Consider the following 27,482-nt stretch of genomic DNA (forward strand, 5'->3'; position numbering starts at 1 on the left):
TGCTTTTCAGGAATATTCTTTTTCAGAGAGGGTTGTGGAGAAAGGAATTTGCTTTCTGTACTCTGCACTGATGATATCCAAATTCTAGTCTTTCCCTGTCAGAGCTGTTCTGAGAAATAGTAGTAAGGTGTTGATTGATGTCTATTGCTTGGTTTTCACAGGAGAGAAACTAGCACATGCAGTGACCGCAGGATCTGTAGCCAAGTGGGGAGCAAAATCTAGATTTTAGTAAACCCCCAGTATGTCATCAAAATGTGGCATGTATCTGAAAGAATTTCAGGAATTAAATTAAATGAGGATTCAGGATTATTAAACATGCCAAATATTTAGCACATTAAGGAAGTCAGAATTGGCTGCAACTTATTCTTCAGGAACTCCCCCACAACTGATCTGGTACAAGCAGCTTCACTGAGCAAGCAGTGTGTAATTGCTATTCTAGACCACGAATGAACAGATGTACCATTCTTCTAGTCCTGCTGTGTGTAAACAAGACCTATGTGCAAAATGTGTAATGGGCAAAAAATTATTAAAAATAGTGCACAGCAAGCAAATCTAGTATAGTGCAGTTACTAACTTGCTAAGATTTCAATCACATGTTAGCATAAAGTAACTGGAGAAATATAAGAGTTTTAAAAGTAGAATCTCATGGATGAGAAATCACTGATAAGTTCTTTGGAACAAGGAAATGCCTCTTTATGTGTTTTGTAGTTCATAGAACAACACTACTCTGATCCTAACTGAGGCCTCTGGTTGCTGCTTGAATATAATTATTCAGTAGCAATGGTTCTGTCAAGTGCAAAAAAATGCATGAAGGAAATAATAGAACTGAAGCAGGGATCAGAAAAAATAAGTGGTACACTACTGGGATCAGTATTATTCTTTTAATTAATGATCTATAGTGGAGTCTGAATTCAGCCATGCTCAAACTTTCAGGTGATGATAATCCTGGGGATAGCAAATGTAGAACTAAGTTGCCCTATAGCTGACTTAAATAGTAAACTTTGAGGCAGAGTCTTCTAGTCTTGTGTACAGTTGGGGGGCGATGAGGGACGGGATCCCAGACTAATGAGTGGGCCACATGAGTGGCCTTCCTTCATCTCAGTGGTCCACAAGATTTTTGTAACTCAAATCATCCCCCAGGATAGGGTAATTTTGCTAACTGTGCTTCCATAACTAGAATTTGTGGGGTATGCCGATTTGAACTGTAGCAGTGCTTTTATTGGATGCAGTGTGCACTGCTCTCTGATGTTGTGTACAATCAGCATGCAACTCATTTCACTTGCTCTGGCTTTAAGTGTCACTTTTTTATAATACTGGTAGGGGAAAAAACCTTTGTGAACGAAAACCAGCAGAATTTGGCGACCCTGGCAAAGGTAAACAAAATGTCTCATGGGTTACACGTAGAACTGCAGTGGGCCATATGCGGCCCCCAGGTTGCCCACCACTGGTGTACAGTGTTTTTAGCACAGAGCAGTGTTATAGAAATTTACTACTACAAGTTGAACCTCTAGTCCGGGACCTGACTGCTGCCAAACTGGAGAATTTGCCAAACCACAGGAGGTCTACTGCCTAGCAACATTACCAGCATTTCCACTGCTTACAGGGCTCATCTAGAACTCTGTGGAACAGTCAAAAGAGGATATGCAATTTCTGTATATCTTCTTCCGATCGCACTTTTGAAAGTAGAGCTTTCAAAAGTGAAAGTAGTTTAGACATGGCTTTTTTGGTGAGTCCCCCTCCCCTTGTTGAAAAGCCACTCTTCCTCAAAAAATGAGGTTTACACAGCTTTTTAAGAAGGGGGAGTTTGCCGAAAAAGCCACGTCTAAAGTAACTTCACTTTCGAAAGCAGATATGCAGATTCCCACAAAATTTGCATATCCTCTTTCGACTTGTTCCGCATAGTCTAGATGAGCTCTTTGGGGGTACGTTAGAGCTAAATAACATAGAGCAATGAGAGCCAGGATTGGTAACTGTAACATAAAGAAACTTTATGCAACCATGGGAAACTTGGCCACATCCATGGTGAGTGGACTTCCAGTTAACTAAAATTATGCTGGAACAAAGAGTTCCGGATTAGAGAGGTTTAACCTGTACTAATGTAATCCTCAAACAAAGCAGTAGGCTGAAAGTAGTGAGGTGATGCTTACTATTAAGCAGGGCCTGTATGCCTTGCAATTCTGTTGCTGCATAATTCTTTGTAGAGAGTTGTTTTCCAAATGAAAGATTGTTTTAAAAAGTAGCTTCTAACTTTTGTGTAATGTAACAGTCTCTTGAGTCTGCAGATGCTTTGAAAGGTGCAAACTGCCTCATTCATCTCAATGACTTTGCTCTGAAATCCAAAGATGACAGTTTGATTCTCAGCCTTACATAGGACATTGCCAATCATTTTAGCAGAAAGATTTATCCATCCTACTTTCCTCACCATATTAAACTGATTCAAGGTCCTGGGATTCAAACCTCCCCAACTATCCACCATCTTTGCTGCCAAAATCTTCAGATTTCCCCTCAGTCAACAGTTTTTGAGGTAGTTGGCATCTTCAGTATAAAAATCTGAGGCATACTGAAAATGAGAATGGTCAGCATAAAATTATATTTAAATATAATATCAAATCACTTGGACTCCTTTATTGCTCATGCTTTTCAGCAAGCTACACCTAAGTACTGAAACACTCCTGTGTATTCTGCTTTGGAAGTTTTAATTAACACACACAAATGAGTATTTGGAGCCTTGCTAGTAAGTCCCTCATTCATTTAGGAGAGAAAATAGCTAGCAGATACAAATAGGACACAGCTGTTATGATATCAGAGTAGGAAGTGATGACAGATCACAAACTAAACAGGAGCTTTCTAGTAGTATTAGTTTATAGTGATTATAAAGGGTGATAGATTGGACCTAAAACTTACGTTCATTCCCTTCCCTTGGTTCCAGTTGAAACAACAAACAGGACTATGTAGCACTTTAAAGACTAACAAGATGGTTTATTAGGTGATGAGCTTTTGTGGGCCAGACCCACTGCCTCAGATCAAATTGTGGAAGAAAATTGGCACGAATATATATATACCAAAGAATACAATAAAAAAAATGAACACATATGAAAAGGACAAATCAAATTTCAGAACAGAAGGGAGATGGAGGGGGGGGGAGAAATCACCTACAGCCCCCAACTTAAACCCGTCCAACACATTATCAATAAACTAAAACCTATACTGGAACAGGATACTGAACTCTGAGAGGCTCTGGGAGACAGACCCATAGTCTCCTATAGACAACCATCTAACCTCAAGATGATTCTTACCAACAACCACAGGACATGCCCCACTAACACCAACCCTGGAACTTTCCTTGCAACAAACCCCGTTGCCAGCTTTGTTCACATATTCACTCTGCTGATACCATTATTGGACCTAACCAATTGAGTTATAAGATCAAGAACACACATTCCTGCTCATCCAGAAATATAATTTATGCTATCATGTGCTGAAAATGTCTGTCTGCAGTGTACATTGGACAAACATCTCAGACACTTCTCCAAAGAATCAATGCTCACAAAACAGATATTAGACAGGATCACAAAGAAAAAACAGTTTCTTGCCATTTCAACCAGAAAGGGCATGGTCTCAATGACCTGATTACCTGCATCCTGCTTCAAAGACCTTTTAACACCAGACTTGAAAGAGTATCCTCTGAACTGTCATTGATGCTTAAATTTGACACTTTACACCTAGGTCTTAACACGGACGCTAATTACCTTGCCCATTACAAAGATAGCTTCCCCAATTATCACCTCTAATATCATTAGCTCACAGACCTTTACCTCCCCCCATCCCCCTTCTGTTCTGAAATATGATTTGTCCTTTAATATGTGTTAATTTTTTTGATTGTATTATTTGATATATATGTTCATGCCAATTTTCTTCCACAATTTGATCTGAGGAAGTGGGTCTGGCCCATGAAAGCTCATCACCTAATGAACCATCTTGTTAATCTTTGAAGTGCTACATAGTCTGGTCTAGCTGAAACAAAAAGCAGTACTAACACGGCTACATATCTATTACTTGGTTCCAGTGTAAGTGATATCTTATGACAATTTAGTCCTCTCCTAGTAAAGTGTAATGAAGAGCCCAAGGAAGGTTCGCTGGTGCTGCAGCATGGGCTTTAGAGTTGCTAATATTTACATGATAAACTTCAGAACACATTTTTGGATGTAGCACCTTTTAAAATGTTAAGTTCTGAAGATACGAATGCTTTAGCAAAAAGTCACCCCGAAGGAGTTGTACTGCTTCTTATCACTTTTCTGGTGTTGCCAGTAGCAGTATGAAATGATTGAGAGAGGGTCTGAGAGTGTGCTATTATCTAGGACTATTCATGGCCACATTAACAACAACTTTCTGCAATCAACCCCTTCTTCCTTACTCCACCCATTAGATCAATGCAGCTGTTCTCATTTTTTATACATAGATCTGAATACAGGCAGTCCCTGGGTTACGTACAAGATAGGGACTATAGATTTGTTCTTAAGTTGAATTTGTATGTAAGTTGGAACTGGCTCCAGATTCAGCCGCTGCTGAAACTGATCAGCGGCTGACTACAGGAAGCCCTAGGCAGAGTTGCTCTGCCCCCGGCTTCCTGGAATCAGCCGCTGATCAGTTTCAACAGCGGCTGAATCTGGACTCCTGGTTCAGAACAGCTGGGGCGCTGCCGGGTAGGTCCCCGCAGGACCAACCCAGCAGCACCCCAGCTGCTCTACCCCAGGCGTCCCGCAACAAAAGCCTGGTCTGCTGGAGGGGTCAGCAGGGAGACTGGAGCAAAGCCACAGAGGTGGGGAACCCCGCTGACTGTGCGGCTTTGCTCCGGGGCAAAGGAGCAAAGCCGCACGGGCAGCGGGGTCCCGCCGCCTGTGCGGCTTTGCTCCTTTCTCCCTGCTGTGCTGGGGAGTCCCCCCCCCCCAGCACACCAGGGAGACCCGGAGCAGCTTTTCTCGCCCCGGAGGACGCGGTGGCGGGACCGGTGCGCTCTGGGCGGTCCCGCTGCCTGTGAGCTCCGGGGCGAGAAAAGCCCCGTTCGTAAGTGCGGATCCGACATAAGTGCGGATCCGCGTAAGTCGGGGACTGCCTGTATACATGGAAGATGTTGCATCAGCACCTTACTAAAGCCTCACTGTTCCTCATGTCTACAATGGCACTGATTGTGCTGCCTCTAGGAACTGTGGTGAAGTAGCAATATATGTCACCTGTGAAACAGCAGGAATAGGAGTTGATTTTTTTTTTTTTTAAACATCCTTCTCTGTAAACTGTAGATCAAATTCGTGACCAAAATAATGGATGGTTCTAATTGTAATCCTGCACATTTTCACTAGGAATCCTGGAGTATTACCCTGCCAAAATATGTTTAGAGTTCTATTAATAAATAATACCTTTAGAATATGTAAATATTTAAAGGAATCCTGTCAACTTGAGATGTAGACCTTTGGCAAAAGTTAGAAATATGTCAGAGGCTCCAGTGCTGCTTCCATGGTTTTGCCATCATTTTTTAATATCTTTCCCTCACCAGTTGTGGGAGAAATGGATTGTATAGGAGACAGTGAAATTGACCAATGTGCTAACATATGCATAGTGTAAAATATATATATAATATACAAATTATTAGGGCTGTTTAAAAATAATCAGTCATGAAATTAAAAAGTAGTCATGATTATTGTCACGAGTACTGTTATTTATAGTGTGATTCAAACTGCCATTTCTTTAATTGATTTATTGATGAACGTTAAAAAAAACAACAAAGCAGCGGCTTGCCTCCACTGCCTTTGCAAATTTGTTCCGGGTTTGTTTGTTTGCCTCTGCGAGTTTTTGCTTTCTTTTTGTTTCTGTTGTTTTCTGGCTCTCCCCCGGAGATGCGCAACTCTCACCACACCCGTAGCCCCACCTCACCAAAAGACACAGAAAAGCAGATTTTTCTGGGGGACTCTTATTTTTATGGGGTTTTTCTTCCCCCTCCTTCCACAAAGTGTGTTTTGGTCTATTTTAAAGGGCTGTGAGAGACGCCACTACCCGCTGTGCAGCACTGGCACCACACATGCCCAGAGCCTGCTGGCCACCCTCCGCCTCCTGATGCTGCCCAGTTCCACCGCCTACTTCGGGTCAGCCCTCCCCGTGGGGACGTGGGGCGGGTTCACAAGGAGATGGCCCCGGTGCAGAAAGCGCAGTCTCTCCTCTGGCCAGGGCCCCTGCGCCATGGGCATGGCCACTGCAGAGATTTTATCAGTTGTGTGGTCTTTGTGAAACTTTTGAATTTTTATACGATATTGGAAATATTAAAAATCAGTTTTCTAAAGAAAACCTCATGAAGCACTGCCAGGACCTACATTTAGTGCTCAGTACTGATAACACTGCTGACATTGATGAAGTAGAATTGTATGTTAAATTAATAGCTTTAGCTGAGCTAATAAGTCCTAAAACTTCTCCTCTAAAGTATTAGAATGTATAGCAAGAAATGATTTTTTTCACTCCAAACACTGCTATAGCATTACCGTATTTTCCGGCGTATAAGGCGACTGGGCGTATAAGACGACCCCCTAATTTTTTAGTTAAAAGATAGGGTTTCGTCTTATACCCCAGCGCCCCTCCGCCTCCTTTGCTCTCGGTGTCCCTGGTCTGCTGGAGACGGTCCCCAGCAGACCAGAGGCACCGGGAGCAAAGCCGAAGCGGCAGCGGGGTGCTGCGCTTCTGAGGCTTTGCTCTGGCAAAGCCTCAGAGGCATGGGACCCCGCCGCTGCTGCGGCTTTGCTCCCGGTGCCTCTGGTCTGCTGGGGACCGTCTCCAGCAGACCAGGGACACCGGGAGCAAAGCCTCTGAGGACGCCCTGGAAGCGGGACAGCCCCGGCGCGCCGGGGCTGCCCCGCCGCCGGAGCCCCTCCACGGCTTTGCAAAGCCTCGGGGGAAGCCGGCGGCGGGGCATCCCAGGCGCACCTGAGCTGCCCCGCTGGGATGCCCCGCTGCCGGCTTCCCCCGAGGCTTTGCAAAGCCGCGGAGGGGCTCCGGCGGCTGGGCAGCTCAGGTGCGCCTGGGATGCCCCGCCGCCGGCTTCCCCCGAGGCTTTGCAAAGCCGCATACCCGGCGTATAAGACGACCCCCGATTTTGGGGGGATGTTTTTTAACATCAAAGTCGTCTTATACTCCGGAAAATATGGTACATATATTCTTTTAACATTACCAGTATCAGTGGCTTCTAGTGAGCGCAGTTTCTCAAAACTGAAATTACTAAAAAAATTATTTGAGGTCCCCCATGTCTCAAAATCTTTTGTCAGGACTCACATTAATTTCAATTGAAAGTACCATTGCAAAAAAATTAGGTTTTACTTAATTATTAAAAGGCTACGCAAGTATAAAAACCAGAGAAATTCAGTTCATATGAATTCTTTTAATTTATGAGAAACTGGGCGCACTAGAAGACACTAACATTTTTCATTACAGTGTATAGTTGAATGCAAATTGTTTGTAATTGTGATTTTGTTAAAATTAAATGAGTACACTAGTAGGAAATTGTTTTATTTCACTAACAACAAATTTTCAGTTTTCGTTTTAAAAAAAATTTTAAACAGTCAAAACAAAACAAAAAAAATTGCAAAGGGCAAACATGAGCCAACAAAAAAAGTGGAGTGGGTGGCCAAACGTTTTTTTGCTTGGGGCAGCAAAAAACCTAGAGCCGCCCTGAGTGCCACTCGTGCAAACTGCTCACTAATCTAGAATGCCCATCAGTGATGTAAATTAAATGTTGATTTTCTTTGAACTCTCTTCATTGCTATCTTTACCCTGGTCTATGCCTAAAATTTAAGTGGACCCAGCAACATTGCCTTCTGAAAAATTCTCCTCCAAGATATGTAGTTAATCTAACACAAACCATGGAGTTCTTTCATCAGCTTCACTGTTGCCTCTCACGGGAGTAGATTAATATTGGGAAGATGACCCCTTTCATTGCTGTGTACATGTCTGTAATACAGTGCTGCAGCACTATAGTTTAGACATAGCCTTAGAGTTCTTGATGTTCAGAATTAAGTGTAGCTTTCCTATAATGAAAAGCATACATGTATAAAGTGTAACTGATGGAATGTAAGGACAAAAGTGGATAATAGATGTCACAAGGAGTATTCCTGATAGCAATCTGCTAGCTTGGGGGTAGGTAAAATATGGCCCACAGGCTGGATCCAGCCTGCCAGGCCTTTTAATCTGACTTGCTTGTCCCTGCGGTATAGGGCAGTTTTGTTCAAAGTGTCTGGCTGCTTCCTGTGGCTCTCTGTGCTGTGGGGAGGGGCAGGAGAGGGCTTTGCACACCGCCCCCAGCAACATGTTTCAGCTTTTATTTGTAAGGGAGCAGCCACTAGGAGCTGAGGGTATGTCTACACTGCCACCCTAGTTCGAACTAGGATGGCTAGTGTAGGCATTCGAAGTTGCAAATGAAGCCCGGGATTTAAATATCCCGGGCTTCATTTGCATCTTGCCAGGCGCCGCCATTTTTAAATCCCCGTTAGTGTGAACTCCGTGCCCGCGGCTACATGCGGCACGGAGTAGGTAGTTCGAATTAGGCTCTCTAATTCGAACTACCGTTACTCCTCATGGAACGAGGGCTTCATTTGCAATTTCGAATGCCTACATTAGCCACCCTAGTTCGAACTAGGGTGGTAGTGTAGACATACCCTGAGAGATTTTGTTGGGGTTGGGCGCAGTGTGCAAAGTTTCCCCCACATCTCCCACAGCACAGAACACCACATGAAGCAGTCCGGGAGGGAAACCTGTTTGAGAGTGCTGCTGGCCAAGAACTGCTTCAGTAAGCACCTCCCAGCCAGAGCCTGCCTCTGGCACTCCACCCCTTCCCACACCCAAATCCCTCCCAGACCAGCACCTGCTTCCACATCCCTCCCCCAAGTCAGAATCCTCTTGTGCATCCATATCCACTCCCATATCCTGCACCCTGGTCACCTGACCCACGTCACAAGTCCCTCCTTCACCAAACTCCCTCGCAGACCAAACATCCTATCCTGCATCCCAATCCCAATCCCTTACCCTGAACTCCCTTCTTCACCAACCTCCCTCTGGACCCCATACCTCCACCATAGAAAAGTGCAGCTCTTGACCTCTTACCAAAATCTTGGCATGGCCCCCCATTAAAAATTATTGCCCACCCCTGTGCTAGATGATTAGTTGTGTATTCAAACTGTTATAATACTGTGGCTCAAAACTGATCAGACTTCTTGCTTCCATTGGCATGTTAAGCTGCTTCCCCTGAAAAGCTCTATTTAAGCTTTAGTTTATTTGGAAGTTGTGTGTTGTCCAAACTTCTAGAGTGTAACTCTTCCCAGCGAGGACCATACCTTCTGTGCATAAGTGTGTCCTTACTGCCTGTGTTCAAGAATTGTCCTTAACATTTCCCCAGTGTTGCCTTAACTTCATGTACAAACTAACAAAACCTATTTTTATAGGAACCTCCAGAAGTTAAGTCTTTTTGGGGATATAAGCATTCTGCAGCAACATGGAAGTATATCGAATACATACCTCGGCAAAGTGGACCCAGATGGCAAAAAGATTAAGCAGTAAGTTCTTCTTTATACACTAGCAAAAATAATATGCTGATTCAAAAAACTGGTAATAAGAATGCAGAAATCTCCATCTCAAGGATATTGGGTTAAAAAAGGTTCAGCTTGGTAGTGGACCTTTCATTTGGCTTCTGCTTTTGTGCTATCTGATGGTCATTGGGTGACCTAATATAAGATGAGTTGATCTTGATTAAGACTTGTGTGTCTACATCACTCAAACGATCTTAAATTGTCACATTTTGATAGTCTTATGTGGACAGTGCATAAGACACAATACTTTCACTAAAACAGAATGAGGTCTTACTGGAGCCAGGGATGGAGTAGCAGGGTTTTCTTGATACTGAATATACTGTGGTTGTTCTGAGACTGAATGGAGAACAGCACTTGGAAATGAAATCATCTGGCGTGTTAAATATATACAAGAAAAAATTAATATTCGGGAACAAGTGACTTTGAAGAAGGTAATAAGTCATTTCCAAGTAAGGATTTGTTGTAAGACTGCATGCTAGTTTAAAATGAGAACTACTTATTTGCAGAATTATTCTTAATGGGATGTCTATGGAAAGCTAAATTGATATAAGCTAAGATGTGAATCTAAACTGTTAGTTATTTCAGTATAAGCTTCTCCTCAATGTAGACACTCTTATTGCAGGATCAGTGTGGCTTTTTTAAAGCTTATAACTGCTTGGCAGAACTCATTTTTGTTTACTTTTAAGTCTTTTATCTTATTCTACTCAAATTGTCATCATTGTGGAAAATTGAGGGGGGAGGGAGATCAGACAGTTGAATCGCAGTGTCTACTGTTAAACAAAATTAAAACTTTATAACCATTAAAATACAGTTTGTTAATATGACATGTCAGTTTGCAAAGTAAATATGCTTAAATCAACCTCTAAGTTCTCAAGCAGCTTTTTTCTTTGAATATCTGTAAAGTTTTACGATTGATAGAAATATTTCCATCAGCTTTTGTGTGTAGAGCAAACTCGGCATCAAACAAACAAAAAATCTAATCATCCCAAGGCTACTTATACCCTTTTGGAGAAACTGAAAAAGCCATTCTTATTCTAGAATTAGTTCCCTCTTCTGTGGGTGATACTGGTATAACTAAAACTTCCCATTATAGACAAGCCCTGACGGCTATAGTTTAACCTACATTGCTGGGTGGTGGTGGAATCTGCTTATCCCAAAACTCTGAGGGGAATGAGTAGTCTTTCTTCTTCTCTGTGGCTGCCGTTGAAGTGTCTCTGGAACTATCATATTCACAGATAGATTAATGTATACCTGAACTGCTAATGCCTAGGTCCTGGCTTAAGTTTACAACATGGTGGAAATTCAGACATGCATCTCCTACTGTATTTTTGTTATCCTGTTGTGCTTATGTAATGCAGAAATTGAGATCAGTGGAAGATATGTAACATTCATCCAGTATTGCAGTACTAAGGCACAGGTTATAGGCTACAGCTATACTACAACTGGGATCCACAAAGTAAGATTGACGCATCAGCGTTCCATTTTAACAGGTCTAGTGAAGACCTGCCAGATGGACTGCAGGTTGCTGTCCAGTCAACCCCAGTACTCTACCCCAAATGTGCAGAGTATGGTAAGTTGACAGGAGAGTGTCTCTAGTCAACCCCACATAGTGTGGAGACTACAGATAGTCTACCTAAGTTGTGTTGACTCCAGCTACTTTTAGGGATGTAAATCCTGTTTAATTGGCTAATGGGTTAAACACATTGCTTAACTGGTTAACCGATAAAGGGGAGAGTGAGTGAGTGGGGGAGTGCCGCTCCAGCCCATCTGGAGTGGGGCCCCCACCCACCTCTAGGCTGGAGTGCCACACAAACACCTCTGCCACCGCAGGCAGGGGCTGCACTGGCTGGGATGCTGGAGCAGCCACTGTCTATGGTGGAGCAGCCCCTGACTGCGGGGCACCCAGGCCTGCTGCAGCCAGGGGTTGTGCTCCAGCCTGGCTAGAGCAGTCCCTGTCTGCGGCGAGCCCCACTGCAGGGGTGGAGCAGGCAAGGAGCTGCTCCAGTCCCCACCAGTAAGCCTCACCCAAAACACTGGTTAAACTTTTACATCCCTAGCATAATTGCTTGTACGGAGTTGTTTTCCATATCGATTTGCTGCAGTACTGTAGATGTAGCTGTAAATATCTGAGTAAAAACTTTTACTCAGGTTGTTGTCTCAATAATATGCTTAGTGCTCGCCCTCCTATGATTTTTGCCTGACGCGTAGTGCATAGTGCTGTATTCAGGTAGAACCTCCCTGGTCTAGCCAGGGGAACTAACTGGTCCTGAACCAGGGAATTTGCTGGACCAGGGGAGATGAATGCTATTGGGGGGACTCCATTCTCTACCTTCTTCTTCCCTCCCCTTCTCCTTGGGGCTCTGCTCCTCAAGTTCCTCTTCCCAGCTGGACCTGGGCAAGCCCTTGCTCCCTGACTCCATTTTTCCAGCAGGAGCCCTGGAACTGGGCAGTTCTGTCACCACTCCCTGGTTGGAGTGCCAGCAGACAGAAGGGGAAGCCACTGACTCCGCTCCACAGTTGGAGCACCAGACAGAGCAGGGCAAGTCCCCAGCCTCACTTTCCAGCAGGAGTGCCCAGTGGAGGTGGGGCAGCACAGATGGGGGGTGCACATTTATTCAGGTCGGCCCCCCCATTTTCCACAGCATCTATTTCCCACACCCATGGGGTTGGATGGGAGGAGAGGTAGCCCTGATAGCTCCTGGATCTGGCCCACCCAAATGTCCCAGTCTGCCTATGCCACTGACTGAGTCTCATTTTTTATTATCCCTATATATGGTTATTGTGCCATGTAAAATACCCTCAGTTGAGTTATTTAAATATTTGAGACAGGGTGGGTGGGTGGTACTAGAAGGGTTGTCTCTGCATTAGATAGCTAGAAAAATTTAGTTGAAGTGGCTGTATAGTTTTTTTTGGTGGACATATGGATGGTTAGTTCTGCAGGAAGAGTCTAATCAGGCTTAAATTCAGGGATTTGTGTATGATTATTACTGTATATCTGAGATCTTAAATGTTCAGCATCTCTGCTTTGATTGGAAGAGCTTACTTCTAGTACAGTACAGAACAATATTAGAAGCCACAATTGTGCAATTATAGTTAATCCAATTCAGTTAACAGAGCAATCAAAAGCAAAATGCTCAAGTAATATTTTAAACTATATTGTTTTAAGATTAAACATGAATATCTAGACATTAGAGAAGCACAACCTAAATTAATAGGCTGCACAATAAAAGAATAGTGAAAGCAAGAGTGCGTTTGAAGGCCATGGATAATATCTGGAAAAGTAAAGTGATTAGTTTAGGAATGAAACTGAGTGTCTTGAAAAGTGTGTATTTAGCAGCATGTTGTATGGATGAGACATATGGGTGATAATTAAAGAATAAAAACAAGGATATTGGCATTCAAGAGGAGTTGTTATAGAAAGATCCTGAGAATAGGATGGATGTAGAAAGTCACCGAGGAATTGTATAGGAAGATACAGCCAAAAGAGAAACTACTGCAGAAGGTTATACAACCAAAGTTACAGCTATTTGGGCATATCTGCAGAATGAACGAAAAGTGAAAAGTTGAGACCCTGGTATTCGGCATAATGGATAGTCCGAATAGGAGAGGCAGACCCCACAGAGAATGCGCAGATGATATAGTAGATTGGTGCGGAGCTAATCTGCAGAAACTAAGCCACTCCACACTGGACAGGGAAAGATGGAAGGAAATAGTGAGGGAGGCATCGGACGCCAACAGGCATTTAGCCCGTGGTGGTGGTTGATGATGATGACGACGACGACAATAAAAGAACTGAAGTATATGTTTAGGCATACCCAGTAATACCATGTTGAACATACATGCATTTCATATTTTACTGTTCACTAATGGACTGCGCCCGATGCTCGCTACACTTGCCAAACGCCCCTCTTTCTGGCTGCTTTCGTGGCCAGAATGCAGGAGAACATGTTGTCATTCTATCACTTGTCAGGAAAAACTTCTTTATATATCTAGAGAGAGAGATATGGCAGAAGGAAGACTTAACTTAAAATATTAGATATTTATTAAAAATGCTTATATACAATATTGCAAGATAGGATGAGCTTACCTTTCTACCACATTTTAGCCTCTGATTAAAGATATACATGCACATAGACATTTTTCATTTTCTTCTGTGATTAGATGCCCTTTACATAACATTCTTTGTCTGTGTATGTAAACATACACAATGTGTACTGTGTAGCAATTCAGCTCAGAAGAACTTGATTTTTGGCATGATTATCTTTTTAAGTTTTGTGTTCAAGGCTTTTGTATTGTATTCTTTGAGACTTTTAACCTGACTTAGCTCCCTTCTTGCAAATATTGTATTTTTTCTTCTTGTGGGGTTCTTGTGCATTTCAAAGAGGAAGTGCAGATATGGAGCCTAGGTTCAGTGGGGGACCCAGCTTGCCCTGGGCTTCATGCAGCATTTCAGTCTTTGAAATGCACAAGAGACCCCATATTGACTAGTTAGTTAGTTAGTTAGTTGATATTCAATATCCCTAGTTTGGGATGCGGGGCTGGCACTGTGGGATTCTGAGGGTGGAATGCTAGCACTGGGAGGGTTGGGTGCAGGGGACTCTGGGATCAATAGTTGATGCTGGGGGTAGTGGAGGGGTTGGGGGGCTCTAGGGCTTAGGGCTGGCACTGAGGTCTCTGGGAGGCGCTTTTGGCAGACTAGTAATATTTTATTTGCATATTCATAATTTCCATAATGAATATGCAAATAAAACATTCCTGGTCTGCCAAAAGTTTGTAAATGGGTTTGCCTGTCCCCAGTATCAAAAAGGTTGAGAACCACTGGGGTTGAGGATTGCCTTAGAGGATGAAACCTCAGAGGCTTTTGTAAAGTGGTAGTTGCTCATATTTATATAACCGCAAAATGGCTGAATTGGATTTCCCTTAAACTTTAGTTTTAAAAAAGCTTGTCTCTGAGGAATATGGGTCACTTCTCTTCAGTAGGCAACATTTTCCGGGGGAGCAATCAGTACTAGGGATGTGAAAGTGTAAATGCAGACACAGTTAATTGATGAGCCGGGGGAAGGGCATGCCATAGCACAACTACAGAATCATGCCCTAATTGAAAGAGAAGAGTCTCTCTTGAATAAATACAAAATGCTAGGCACTTCTATTGCTCTCTTCCATCAGTATAGAATGGTGATGTTAGAGTTTACAGCTGTGCCGCTGTAAACTCTCTAGTCTAGCTGTGCCCTAATGACTGAATGCTATTTTAGGTGCCTATCTTTAGCCATTGAACTTTTAAAATTTAACCAAATTGTTATTGATTTGATGTAGTTATTATCTGAAAAATTTTGCTCACAATACGGGGTGGGGGGATCGCATATTTAATAGGCTTGGTTGTTTGTTTGTTTTTTCAGAATACAACAGCTTTTTGAAGAAATACTGGGCAATAGCAGGCAACTGAAGTGGCTGTCTTGTGGGTTTATGCTGCAAATAGTCACTCCCACATCATTGTCATCTTTATCAAACCCCATTGCCAACACCATGGAACATCTGAGTTTACTGGACAACCACATTCCTGGTAATACCACTCTTATCACTGCAGTTGAATTGGAGCGCTTTGTGAATCTGCGCTCACTCGCCTTGGATTTCTGTGATTTTACAGCTGAAATGGCAAGAGTCCTGGCTGATAGTAACCATGTGCCTTTGCATCGACTCTCTCTTCTGATCCACAATATTTCCATAATGCACAAGTCCTTGGAAAACATGCCAGAAGATGAGAATTGGAAGGCACTGACACGCAACAGCACTAATCTTCGGGTCTATATTATGGCTTTTAATGTCAAGAGTGATGACATGCTGAGAATTCTTAAGCCCAGTATCCCACTAGAGAGAATTCATTTTGACAGCTACATCACTTGTGTTTCAGGGGCTGTTGTTGACCTCATATCCAGGCAGTATGACAAGTTTCTCACTCATTTTATATTAATGAATGATGTGATAGATATGTCTGGCTTCCCAGATCTTAGTGACAACCGTAATGAAGATCCACTGGTTTTGTTAGCGTGGAGGTGTACAAGGCTCTCTCTCCTAGCAGTTCATGGTAGGTAATGCTATGTCTAAACATAGTAAGTGACTTTGACCTTTTTGATGCTTTAGTCTTTTCTGAAAATCACTATCATATGTTTTGTAGTAATAACATTAGTTACTGCCCTAAAAATCCTGCAGATGATGGTAATTCTAGAAACTGTTTTATACAGATACTGGAAAAAAAAATCTCAATCAAATTTAAAAGTGTAAAGTCATTCCAAAATACTATAGTTATTCTTATTTCTCGTAACAAATTATGTAGCTAGTAAGCTACTGATTGTAAACAAATTTTTCTGTGCAATTCTGTTCACACACATGTAGCTTGTATAAATGAGAATGAACAAGAGGTTTTTTGGTAAGGTTCCAAAAGAAGGTGGTATATGAAATTCCATGCTGTGAAAGGCTCATATTGAATGTGTGGAGGATCTTTATTACATTAAGCTATGTATTATCCACGGCATTTATGAGAATTGGAAATGCTTGCTGCTTACTATTAGTTTAATTTTGCAGTGAGGATTAGGTACTATTACTTCCCAGTTGTAAATATGTATGGCTCACAGTGAATCTAGGTTTGAGAGGAGATGTGTAGTACCAAACTACTAAATATCTAGCAGCAGCTGACAGGCTGAAGTATTGGCTGATAAAGTTTTGAATATATTCCCTGAGTTTGATTGCAGGTGGGAGAGTAGCATAAACTGCATTTCTCTGCATTTGAAATAGTTTTAGGTGGGTGCCTAACCAGACGCCATCAAATGTGACTTACATTAATTGTCTATACTAGCTATTTATTACTGTAAACCTCTAATCCACTCTGAATTCAGACTCCGAGAAAAGGAACTTACTCTTATGTATTATCTGATTTCAACTAGTGACCTATAGCAGACAAAAGTAGATAATATTCATTTAACAAATTAAGGAAACTTAATACTAACGTAGCACTTGTAGTGTGGCTTTTCATAACTTATGTGGACCAGCCATTGGGGGGTGAGAAGGTTGTGTCTACTGCTGCTTTTATAGGTAGGGACTAAGGTCTCAATTTTGAGATCTGCTCTGTAGGAGTGGACCTCCTTTTTTCCAAACAGCTTCTGGGAGGGGCGGAGGGTTGTTTAATCCTTTGGCTCAAATAGCAGAGGCTCATGATTTAAGCACCAAAGGGCAAATTTCACTGTTTTCCACAAAGCGGGAGATGGGAAAGGGTAGTCAGATACTCACAAGAAAGAGGCTTCAGCTACAAACTTTAATTATTTTCCAATAAAAATCAGATTGAATCTTCCCAATTCTTTGATTTTTCTATTTAATCACTAAAAATTTCCTTGAGTCAAATGTCACCTAACTCGATGCAACCAACAGATCTGAGGCTGTCTAGAGCTTGTATCAGTTTAACTTGGGTCACTCAGGTAGTATGAATAAATAATCCCTATGAGCGACCTAAATTACACCGACATAAGCACCGATGTGGATAGCACTGTTGACATAGCGCCTGCAAGCAGCAGTAGCTGGAGTAGTTAAACCAATGCCAGAGCTCTTTTCCATTAGTATAGACTAGGGAAGTAATAGTGTAAACTTTTTGTCAACTACACAGTTAATGAAGTGCATGCTTCTTAATATCCCTAGTATAGAGTGGTGACATTAGAGAGCTTACAGCTATGCCGCTATTATCTCTCTAGTCTAACTGTGCCCTAATGACTAAATGCTATTTTAGGTGGCTAAAGCTAGGCACCTAATATTAAAATGTAACCAAATTGTTATTGATTTGATGCAGTTATTATCCCAAAAACTTTGCTCACAATACAGGGGGAGAATTTTCAGACATCCCCCAAGATATACCTAATATAAACAAACAGCTGTAAATTTACAAGCTAACAAATTCAGCATATGAAATATGTGGTGTTGTCACATGTCTATCGAGCAAACATTCCGGTAAAGCAATAGACAAGCAAAAATGTAATCATCTTTATTAATTGGAGAGTTTGAAGTTACATAATTATCTGATCTTTTTAGAGTCATTAGAAGGGACAAGCTTAGGGCAATTTCTTATTTTCTAGTGTGGGGTGGAGGGAGGGAAACATGTCCAAATAAATGAAAGCAAATCTCTAAATAAAATACTTTCAGCTGTGCTTTTCATATCTTGGCTAAATTGGGGAAAGATTATATTTTTCTTCATTATGCTACCAGACTGTCTGCCAGTTATTTTGTGAGTAACGAAATAAAAATAACATCTGAAGTTTTATGTTCGCTAAAATATTTAAAAACTTAGAAGTGAAAACTACATTTTTGTTACAATAGGTTGCAAATGCAGCTGTCTATCTCAAGAATCAATTTTAAATTCTTCAGAAAAAGCTAAAATGTTCATATTGCATGCTCTGTCCTCCATAATTTCTACTATTTTTTTTAAAGGAAGCATCATTCTTATTCTTAAAAACATAATAGTTTCTAAACTTTTTTACAATTTAAAAATCACAAATTCTATCTTTTTAGGTCCTGATTGGTAGTAAAGATTATCTCTGTTAACTGTAGAAGTTGTTTTATTTATTTATTTATTTTTTAAGAAGTCTGACTTGATAACTACATCTAATGTGGCAGATAGAGGAGGGGTAGATGGAGAGAATCTTCTCTTACATCCATTCCTTGTACTTTCAGAAGCTAACTAAATATTTTTATATCTGTCCTCTCCTCTTGTAATCAAAGTACTTACACTGAATTATGAGCATCTTTCTTCTGGGTCTCAGGTGACAATTACAAAAACACTGTCAGGAACATGTGATGATACAATAGACCTCTTTAAGCTCAACAAAGCAATTTGTTCTTATATTTAAAAAAAAGAAAAAACACTGGATTTTGTGGCCACCTACTACCAGTTTAATTCCCTTCTATCTGTTACCCTTAAAAAAAGAAAGAAAAAGAAAATAAACTTTAAATGTTCTTCAAGCCAAAATGAACGGTTGTTCTATGACTGATAGCTCAGAAGGTAATGACCAGTCAGTAGCTAGGATTTATTTGGTCTGCATGCTTTTGGCTGCTGTTTGTCATTGGATTAGAAAAATCTAACTCCTATATTCCTTTTCTTATTGGGTGGGGCCTTAAGAGTTTTTCCTGCCTTCACAGAGTAACTTCTGCTACCTTCCTTACAGTGTATCTTCCTGAAGCAGTAAGAGAGAAGTATTGAGACAATCTCTGGGACTGAAAACAAGCCCACCCACTTTGCATGAAAAGGGGAGAGGGGTGAATCTTCCCCAGAGGGACAAGGACTATGGGGAAGAGGTGATTTGAGATTTCATGATGTAAACCTAAGGGATCTCATCTGGCCCCTCCTTTGTGGATTAGATTCCTTTCTGCCTGCTAAAGTCTTTTCATGTTCTCTTCTGGAAGGAGAGACTAAGACCTCTGGTAAGATTTTAGCAGTCTTTACTTCAGGTTATTTTTTAACAAATATGTACAGGCATATGCTCAGTGTTACATCATAGGCAACCGAAGAGCACATGAGAGCTGGAGACTCAAACTCCTAATTTATATTGACTACTGACCATCTCCAGAAAGGTCAGTAGCAAATCATTCATGGGCAACATTTTGATAGTTTTTTTTTTTCAGTCCAATAATTAGATCATTTATAGGCCCATACTGCCCTTTACGCCTGTTTCACACTCTTGGGAAGCATTCACTAACCAGATAAGCTGCTACCTTCTGCTCTGTGTGAAGGGACAGAGCCTTGCCCCACACCTCAGAAACATTCCAAAGCCTCCCCCTCCACACTAGGCATGCTGCAGGCACAGAGTGTCTTTACAGTGATTTTACATCTCTGGCAACTGCTCTGGGCATCCAAACTGGCCTATCTGCATTCCTGGTGGAAGACTCATGATTGCTCTTGTGGATTCCCTTCCCCATCAGAAATCATTTTTCTGAGGGGGAAGCAAAGAACCCTGCAGGGGCAATGAATTCTGCATATGCACAGTGACACAAAACTCCTCCAGGGTAATTTGCAGATGCCCTGGGTGGCAGAGTGCTAGCTTTGAATAGTTTTTTTCTGTTGGAAGCTTCAAGAGACGGTGAAAGATTTTCATTCTCCTTACTACTTCCTCTTATTGCCTCATTTACTTCAGTCTCCACTGTCCTCTTGACTGTGATATTTTCTCGCTGGTTGTTGCTATACAGAATCCATTATCTACATTGTTGAAGACCATCCCACAGAGAATCAAACCTTGCTTATATTTATATACTAGATAACTTTCTGTGCCTTGGATGAGACTGCAGTTTCTTCCGCTCTTAGAGTTTCTTATACAGACTTCAGCAAGAGCATTTGCGTCTTAGGTGAGAAGTAAAGTACTTCTAGCTACTTCATGTTGGCAGGAATAAAATGGGGAAGCAAAGGGTAGGCACCAGAAGAAGAGGGAAATTCTAGATGGTGTGTAGTAGGTGGTAGTGAGATAGGAGGAACCCAGCATGTTTTTTAAACCAAGCGATAAAAAGCAAGTTTGCTAGTAATTGGGGATATAATTAACCTTTTTCTTTCCGGGGAAATACAATATGCACTTGTAGTAGGTAGCAAAGATAATTTCATGATTGCCATATTTCATTTCAGTTAAGATTATTCTGCAGTTGAGTGAAAAAGTTTTCATCATTAAAGGGACTTGGTTTTCATGAAAGGTGAAATGATCTGTGAGGAAAGGCCACAATCACTGTGAAAATGGAGTCTTGTAATAGAAAATAGGTCCTAATTGTAACACGGAAAAATCAAACCTCTTCAGAATTCCTTTGTACTGCAAACACAGTTTTAGTTCAGTTCTTACATCTGTGCTTTCACTTAAGATTAATCATGCACTCTTTCTTGCACATAACACACTTAACTATGTAGCACTTTAAAGAATAAGATGGTTTATTAGGCGATGAGCTTTCCTGGGCCAGACCCACTTCCTCAGATCAAATTGTGGAAGAAAATAGGCATGACCATATATACCAAAGGGATACAATTAAAAAAAAAAGTGAACACACATAAAAAGGACAAACCAAATTTCAAAACAGAGGGGGAATTGGGGGGGGGGGGAAGGTAAATGTAAAGGTAAAACCTCCCCCCCAACCCCCCCTTTGTTCTGAAATTTGATTTGTCCTTTTTATGTGTTCACTTTTTTTGATTGTATCCCTTTGGTATATATGGTCATGCCTATTTTCTTCCACAATTTGATCTGAGGAAGTGGGTCTGGCCCACGAAAGTTCATCACCTAATAAACCATCTTGTTAGTCTTTAAAGTGCTACATACTGTAGTTCTGTTTTTTGTTTCAGCTAGACCAGACTAACACGGCTACATCTCTCAGTGGTTTGAGCATTGGCCTGCTAAACTCAGGGTTGTGAGTTCAATCCTTGCAGAGGCCATTTAGGGATTTGGGGCAAAAATTTGTCAGGGATGGTACTTGGTCCTGCTGTGAAGGCAGGGGGCTGGACTTGATCTTTCAAGGTCCCTTCCAGCTCTAGGAGATAGGCAATCTCCATTAATTTAATTTAATCTCTATTACTATAACACACGTAAACTGTCAAGTAGTTTAGGTCTAAAATACTTGGTTTGCCCCAGAGCCTAAATAATAATTTGTAGGAAAAGTAGATTTATTTATTCTTTATAGGGGAAGGGAGGAGATCCAACAAAGTTGGGGAGAGGGTAACTACTTAAAATATTATTAAGTTTTATTTCCTCACTTGATAACAATAAATTGGAGCGTTATGGCTTGCAACTTCTTAAATATGCAGAAAAAAGATTGTCAAATGGGAAAAAAGGCAAAATTGGATGGGGGGAAAAGACAGTTTGAGTCAGGGTTCTCAGGTTTTAAACACTTTTAAAAAGCAGTCTTGCAATGAAGTAACAGCTGCTTTTTCCTCACCCACCCAGGTTACACAGTGTGGGCCCATAACCTCATTGCAATTGCTCGTCTTCGTGGCTCTGATTTGAAAGTGCTAGAAGTCACAGAAGAAAGCATTGATTTCGACCAAGGTGAACTGGCTGATCAGGATGTGGATCCAGTACATAACCTCATTGAGCAGGTATCGCTTGGATTGGGTCGACCTTGGCATGCAGTCATGGACATAGAATTATTCAGTGTCTTTACTGAGCCAACTCGTCATTTTTATAGAGAGATGCAAAGCTTCAGTGAAGGCATTTAGCTCTTTTTTTTTTTATTTACAATTCCTGTGGTTACATATGCAAGTAGGATCCTATTATGTTTTTCAGTAGTGTGAATTAACCCCTTTTGTGCTGTGTTTAATCAGTATTAGCTATATAGAATTATATATGTGTATTCTACTTCTTGATCAAAGAACGTAGTCGGGTATTGGTTTAGAAGCTGAAAGTGGCAACGTTTAGGGCTTTCACGGTTAATGGACTTGTCTACCAAACCTTATAGAGATACAGCCGAAGGTTGTCTGAGGTTGCCGGCTAACTATATATTTTACTGAGTAACTCTGCATCTTCAATTATTTTACTATGTTGGAGTTTAGTGCTCAGGAGCCAATTTTCTAAATATCCATAGCCCTCTGGATTTGTATGCAATCACTGTCATATAATCTGGTAGCATGCTACTTATTAGGTTTTTAAAAAAGGAAGACTGCCCAATTGCCAGTTCCTTGTAAACTTGAATTTCACATGCAGTTTCTGAAGCATGAATTACTACCATTCTCGAAATCTTTTTCAGTTATTAAGTAGTAGTTTGTAGCACTGTGCAGCTTTTTTCAGTTACTCACCTGAATTGCAAGCTCTTAGACTATAAATTATAGGATTTCTAATCCTTTGTAAATTCTCATAGTTTCTTATTCTCATGATCTCTGTTTCTCCATATGAGTTAGCTTTGGGCCCAGATTTAAAAGGAAATATAAGTTTACACACTCCAATGGGGTAAAACCATAACAATGAAGATATAAATTTAAATGTATATACTTGCAAACAAACATTAGTCGTGAAATCCCTAGCAACCAAGTCACTGGACTTTCTCTGTCAGCGCCTGTGTCAGCTGCCAAAGAATAGATTAAAAATGAAGAAGTGCCCACATGCTGGCAGGGGCAGGCCAACTGTTGGTCTGCCAGATACTGCTAGATTGTAATATATAAGGTCGAGTTTCGACCTGTGGTACACAGCTGTGCTGTGGCTCAGTCAGCAACCTCAGAACTCTTAAACAAACATGCACCTGTTTCACTGTGAATAGTGAATGTAAAGGAAGGAAAGGAAATAAATACAAAGCTTGTTCTATCACAGGTATGAGCTGCTATGATGCATGAAGAACATTCCATGAAGTATGTTTTAAAATCTTGTTATATCTGAGAGGCTTTAAAAGCCGATTTAACTGTTTCAGGGCAACCGCGGTACAGACGTGGTCTCTGTGAGACTTCCACCTGACCCCAGTTTTAAGTGGTACGAATGTTGTGCATTTAATGTTAAAGGACAGTCTGCAATAATTAAAGTAAGTGGCCAACGTGGGTGCCCAGCAGTGCTGAGACCTGGCTGCTATATTGTAAGCTTTGGAAACACAATTTATGCAACAGATGTCCAGATATGATTCTATTTATGGAAAAAGTTTATATGTGTTTTACAAATGGTTTTACCATCTTATATTAAAATGACCTTTTGACAGGTGTGCGCTGTTTTGTCTCCAGTGAGCACATACCATGCGGATTTTATATGTACATCAGTAGAGTGAATCCACTGGCACAGTGTGTGTGTATATGCCAGATGTGGTGAGATTTTATCTTATAAATGTGATCAGATTGAAAAACTCCTGACAGAAAATGTAAGGAAACCAGCTGAATGTTTGAACTGATGACTGATGTTGTATGGTTTATGTTAAATGTATATTCTTTTAATCAATGAATAAAGCATTAAAAACTGATCATTGTAAAATATTTTATTGTATCAGCATGAGGATTTTTAGCATTAAGCTGCAGCAATCATTCATAAATTGTGTATAATTGTTAGTACCCATTGTTACAGGTTCAGCAAAGCTTAGTCTGAAATAGATCCTACAGTAAATGTTTCTTATTTGGATGGTACTTTGTTAAAATGTTGATTAAAATAAAGTGCTTAACACAAACTAGTCAGCTAGCACAGACCAAATATTACACACTCAATGTGACTTAGTCTGATACAGTAAATTGTAGAATATTAGAAGACACAAATTCTGCACCAATTGCAACTGCTTAACTCAAAATCTCATGTGCTCTAAAAAACTGTAGTATTCATGTCAGTGTCCCACTATTAAATAGATTATGAATACCTACAATGCTTCAGTTTGACATTTTATCTATTTTTATAAATCTGATTACATACCATGGAGGAAAACTGTACATGTTGGGTAAACCGGTAGAAACAGCAGTCACAATGTCAGTGACTGGCTGTGCCATGAGAACTAAGTGGTTGTTTAGTGTGCTTGTGTGCCAAATATTATTTTAACCCTGATTATTGAAGATGAATGTTTAGGATAAAAAATTATTACTAATCCCATAAGCCATGCTGCTTACTGAGATGTGCCTAGTGTCTGTTGTTTCTTTTGCTAAGTCTGCAGAACAGTCATGTAACCCGTCCCCTTTTAAGAGGAAAGTAGCTTTTGGTGTGAATAGTGGGGGAAGGATAATGGAGGGTATCCTGTTGCTTATTAGTGATATCAAATGAAAGGCAAAAATGCATGAGTGCCATTATGACTGTTGCCTTTTCAGCATTAGTATTGTGGTTTCAGATCCTGGGCTTACATCCCGAGTCTTTTATTGCCTGAAAGGCAGCTTGCAGTAGAAGGAATGCTATCCCATTCAAATTAAAATGTAAGGTTAAGTCTCCCTCTGTCCAGGAGGAAGCTCAGATCAAGAAGAACTTAATGAAAAGGATAAATGTTCCTTTGCTTAACAAAATAAGTCCCCAACAATGTTAATATCCAGTGTTTTGTGCAATTAGATTGTAAGCCTTAGAGACAGGTACTATTCTGCATCAGTTTTGTTCTTTCTTAAAGCTAGTGCAAATATTGTTTTTCTTTCTAAACTGTTCCTTTGGTTAGCTGTTCACTGATTTCCCAGTTTGAGGGCAAAAATGACCTAGAACCGCAGAGTAGTTTATTTTCTTGACTAATGCAAAGGAATGCATGTTATTTCACTTACATTTCTGATTCTGGTAGGACTGCAAGGCTACGTCTACACTGCTTCCTTCTTGCGCAAAAGCCTATGCAAATGAAGCACAGATTAGCGTATTGTCATGTTTCATTTGCATAATTAATTAGGAGCTATCTACACAGCGCCTTTTTGCACAAAAACCCCCTCTTCCTAATTTTTTCAGGAAGGACAGCTCTTGCGCAAGAGGGGGGTTTTGCACAAAAAGGCGCTGTGTAGACGGCTCTTTTTTGCCCAAAAACGGCTTTTAAGTAATTATGCAAATGAAGCATGGTAATATGCTAATCTGCACTTCATTTGCCTAGGGTTTTGCACAAGAAGGAAGCCCAAGGGACCTCTAAGTCAATTCCAGCCCCTTCTGTTGTGGCAGGACCAATTAAACATAGACCATCCCTGACTGGTATTTGTCTAAATTGTTTTTAAAAGCTTCCAAAGACGGAGACTCCATGACCTCCCTTGGAATTCTATTCCACAGCTTAACTATCCTTATAGTTAGAACATTTTCCCTAATATATAACCAAAATTGTAATTGGCTTAATCTGCACCAAGTGCTACTACTTCTTACTTTATGTTGATATGGAGAACAATGGATGACCATCCTCTTTTATAATAGCCCTTAACATATTGGAAGACTATTAGGTTTCCCATCAGTTCTTTTCTGAAAACTAAATGTCTGCTTTTTTTTTTTAATTCAATCTTTCCTCCATAGATCAGGTTTTCTAAACTTATTTATATTTGCTGTCCTGGACTTTTTCCTCACTATCGACATCCTACTTAAATTGTGGTACCAAGAATTGGACACACTACAGCAGCTGGGAACTCACCAGTGCTGAGTAGAGCAGGGTGATTACCACCTTTTTCTTACATAATTGATGTTTTTAACAGGAGTGTTATATGATTCTGGGATGTATTAGCAACTCTGCAGTATGTTGATGATTCATATTCAGTTTGTGATCCTCTATAGCTATACTACTACCTAGCTAGTTTATTCTCCATTTTGTAATGGTGCTTTTGATTTTTTGCTTCCTTGGTGAAATATTTTGTACTGAATTTCATCTTTGCTTACAGTCCCTTTCGGCTTGGTATCCTCTGCACATTTTATAATTCTTTTTACTCCATTGTCCATATTGCTAATGCATATATCGAATAACATTGGGTCCAGGATTGACCCTTGTGGGATCCCACTAAATATGCACTCTCAATTTGGTAGCAACCATCAATAATTGCTCTTTGACTTCAGTCTTTCAGTTAGGCATTACCCACATTAAAGTCATCTAGATCACATTTCCCTTATTTGCCTGAGATTGTAATGCAGAACTCTGTGAAAAGGCTTACTAAAATCAAGGTATAAACACATCTCCTGCTTCCCTGAACCCTATCCACTAGATCAGTAATATTACTAAAGAAGAAAATTAAATTGGTTTTGCATGACTTGTTCCTGACAAATGCATGATAACTATTCCTTATAACACTGCTATCCTCCAGGTGCTTACAAACTGATTGTTTAATAATTAGCTCCAGTATTTTTCCAGTTATTTACATTAGCCAGCCTGGTCTGTAATTCCCTGGATCTTCCTTGTTCCCATTTTTAATGATAGATACATTTGCCCTTTTCTGGTCTCCTGGAATTCGTCCTGTTCTCCAAGAGTTCTCAGATATAATTGTTAATGGCTTAGATTGCTTCAGCTAGTTCCATAAGTACCTTCATTTGGCTCTGTTGATTTAAATGTATATAACCTACTTCAATATTCTTTAACCTGTTCTTCCCTGTTTTGCCTTGTATTCCTTCCCCCAGTGATCAGTAGTAATTGAGTAACAGATTATCCTTAACCTTTTTAGTGAAGATTGAATCAAAATAAGAATTTAGCACCTCATCTTTCTTGATGTCTTTAGTTAGTTCTCCTTCCCCATTAAGTAGAAGATCTACACTTTCCTTTGTCTATTGCTCACTCCTAATGCATTTAAAGACCATCTGATTGCCTTTTATATCTATTTCCTGGGGTAACTCCTTTGTGCCTTAGCCTTTGATTTTGTCCCTAACATTTTTTGTACACTTTCATATTAATTTGACAATGCTTCCATTTTTTGTATGTTTCCTTTTTTGATTTTTTTTTTCAGGTCAATAAAGAGCTTCTGGTGGAGCTATCTTGGCTTTTATCATCATTCCTATCTTTCCTTTGCATGGGGATAGTTTCCTATTATGCCTTTTAATATGGTCTCAAATTGCCAGCCCTCCTGAACTTTTTCCTTTAGATTTCTTTCCTCGTGGGACCTTACCTGTGAGTTCTGCGTGTTAAAGGTTTGTACATAAATAACAAGAATATTTAAACTTAATAGATAAAATAGAGGCAATATCAACTTTAAAAAACACTTCATTATACATTTTTGTACCCACTCTTATTTCTATAACTGACATATACAAAGCCATGTGCTTTGCCTTTAATTTAACATTGAGTATAAAATCAGATTCATTTTGGCAGTGCGCGCCTCTTCCCTTCTCCCCCCTGCTTCTGTTTTACTGTTGAGTAAAATCTCAGTTAACAGGTTGGGAATGGAGGTTGTTCATATGGCTGTTTTTAGACGTTTACAACTGGACATTGACTTAATGCAGCTTTGAAACTTTATTGTGAAAAGAAACAATGCTGCTTTTAACCATTGTAAACTAGCACAAA

At 40.5% G+C, this 27,482-nt stretch overlaps 1 protein-coding gene across 6 annotated transcripts in view; it reads left to right on the forward strand.

Moving 5' to 3' along the window:
* Window positions 1-27,482, forward strand: part of FBXO33 (F-box protein 33) — a 107,085-nt gene that overhangs the window by 9,226 nt on the left and 70,377 nt on the right. The window contains exons 2-5 of one of the 6 annotated variants that reach the window (XR_012903390.2): window positions 9,474-9,584; window positions 15,014-15,699; window positions 18,818-19,073; window positions 21,560-21,691. Coding sequence is in view for 4 of the 6 variants with exons in the window: in XM_075926888.2 (XP_075783003.1) it covers window positions 9,474-9,584; window positions 15,014-15,699; window positions 21,560-21,831 (1,069 nt within the window). In the remaining 2 variants the exon portion in view is untranslated. Of the gene's footprint in view, window positions 1-9,473; window positions 9,585-15,013; window positions 15,700-18,817; window positions 20,662-21,559; window positions 23,547-27,482 lie in introns of those variants that run through there. The other 5 variants (XR_012903389.2, XM_075926890.2, XM_075926886.2 and 2 more) reach the window with 5 other exon arrangements.

The sequence above is a fragment of the Pelodiscus sinensis genome, chromosome 5 (genome assembly GCF_052426305.1).
Source record: "Pelodiscus sinensis isolate ZL-2025 chromosome 5, ASM5242630v1, whole genome shotgun sequence".
NCBI classification, from domain to species: domain Eukaryota; kingdom Metazoa; phylum Chordata; order Testudines; family Trionychidae; genus Pelodiscus; species Pelodiscus sinensis.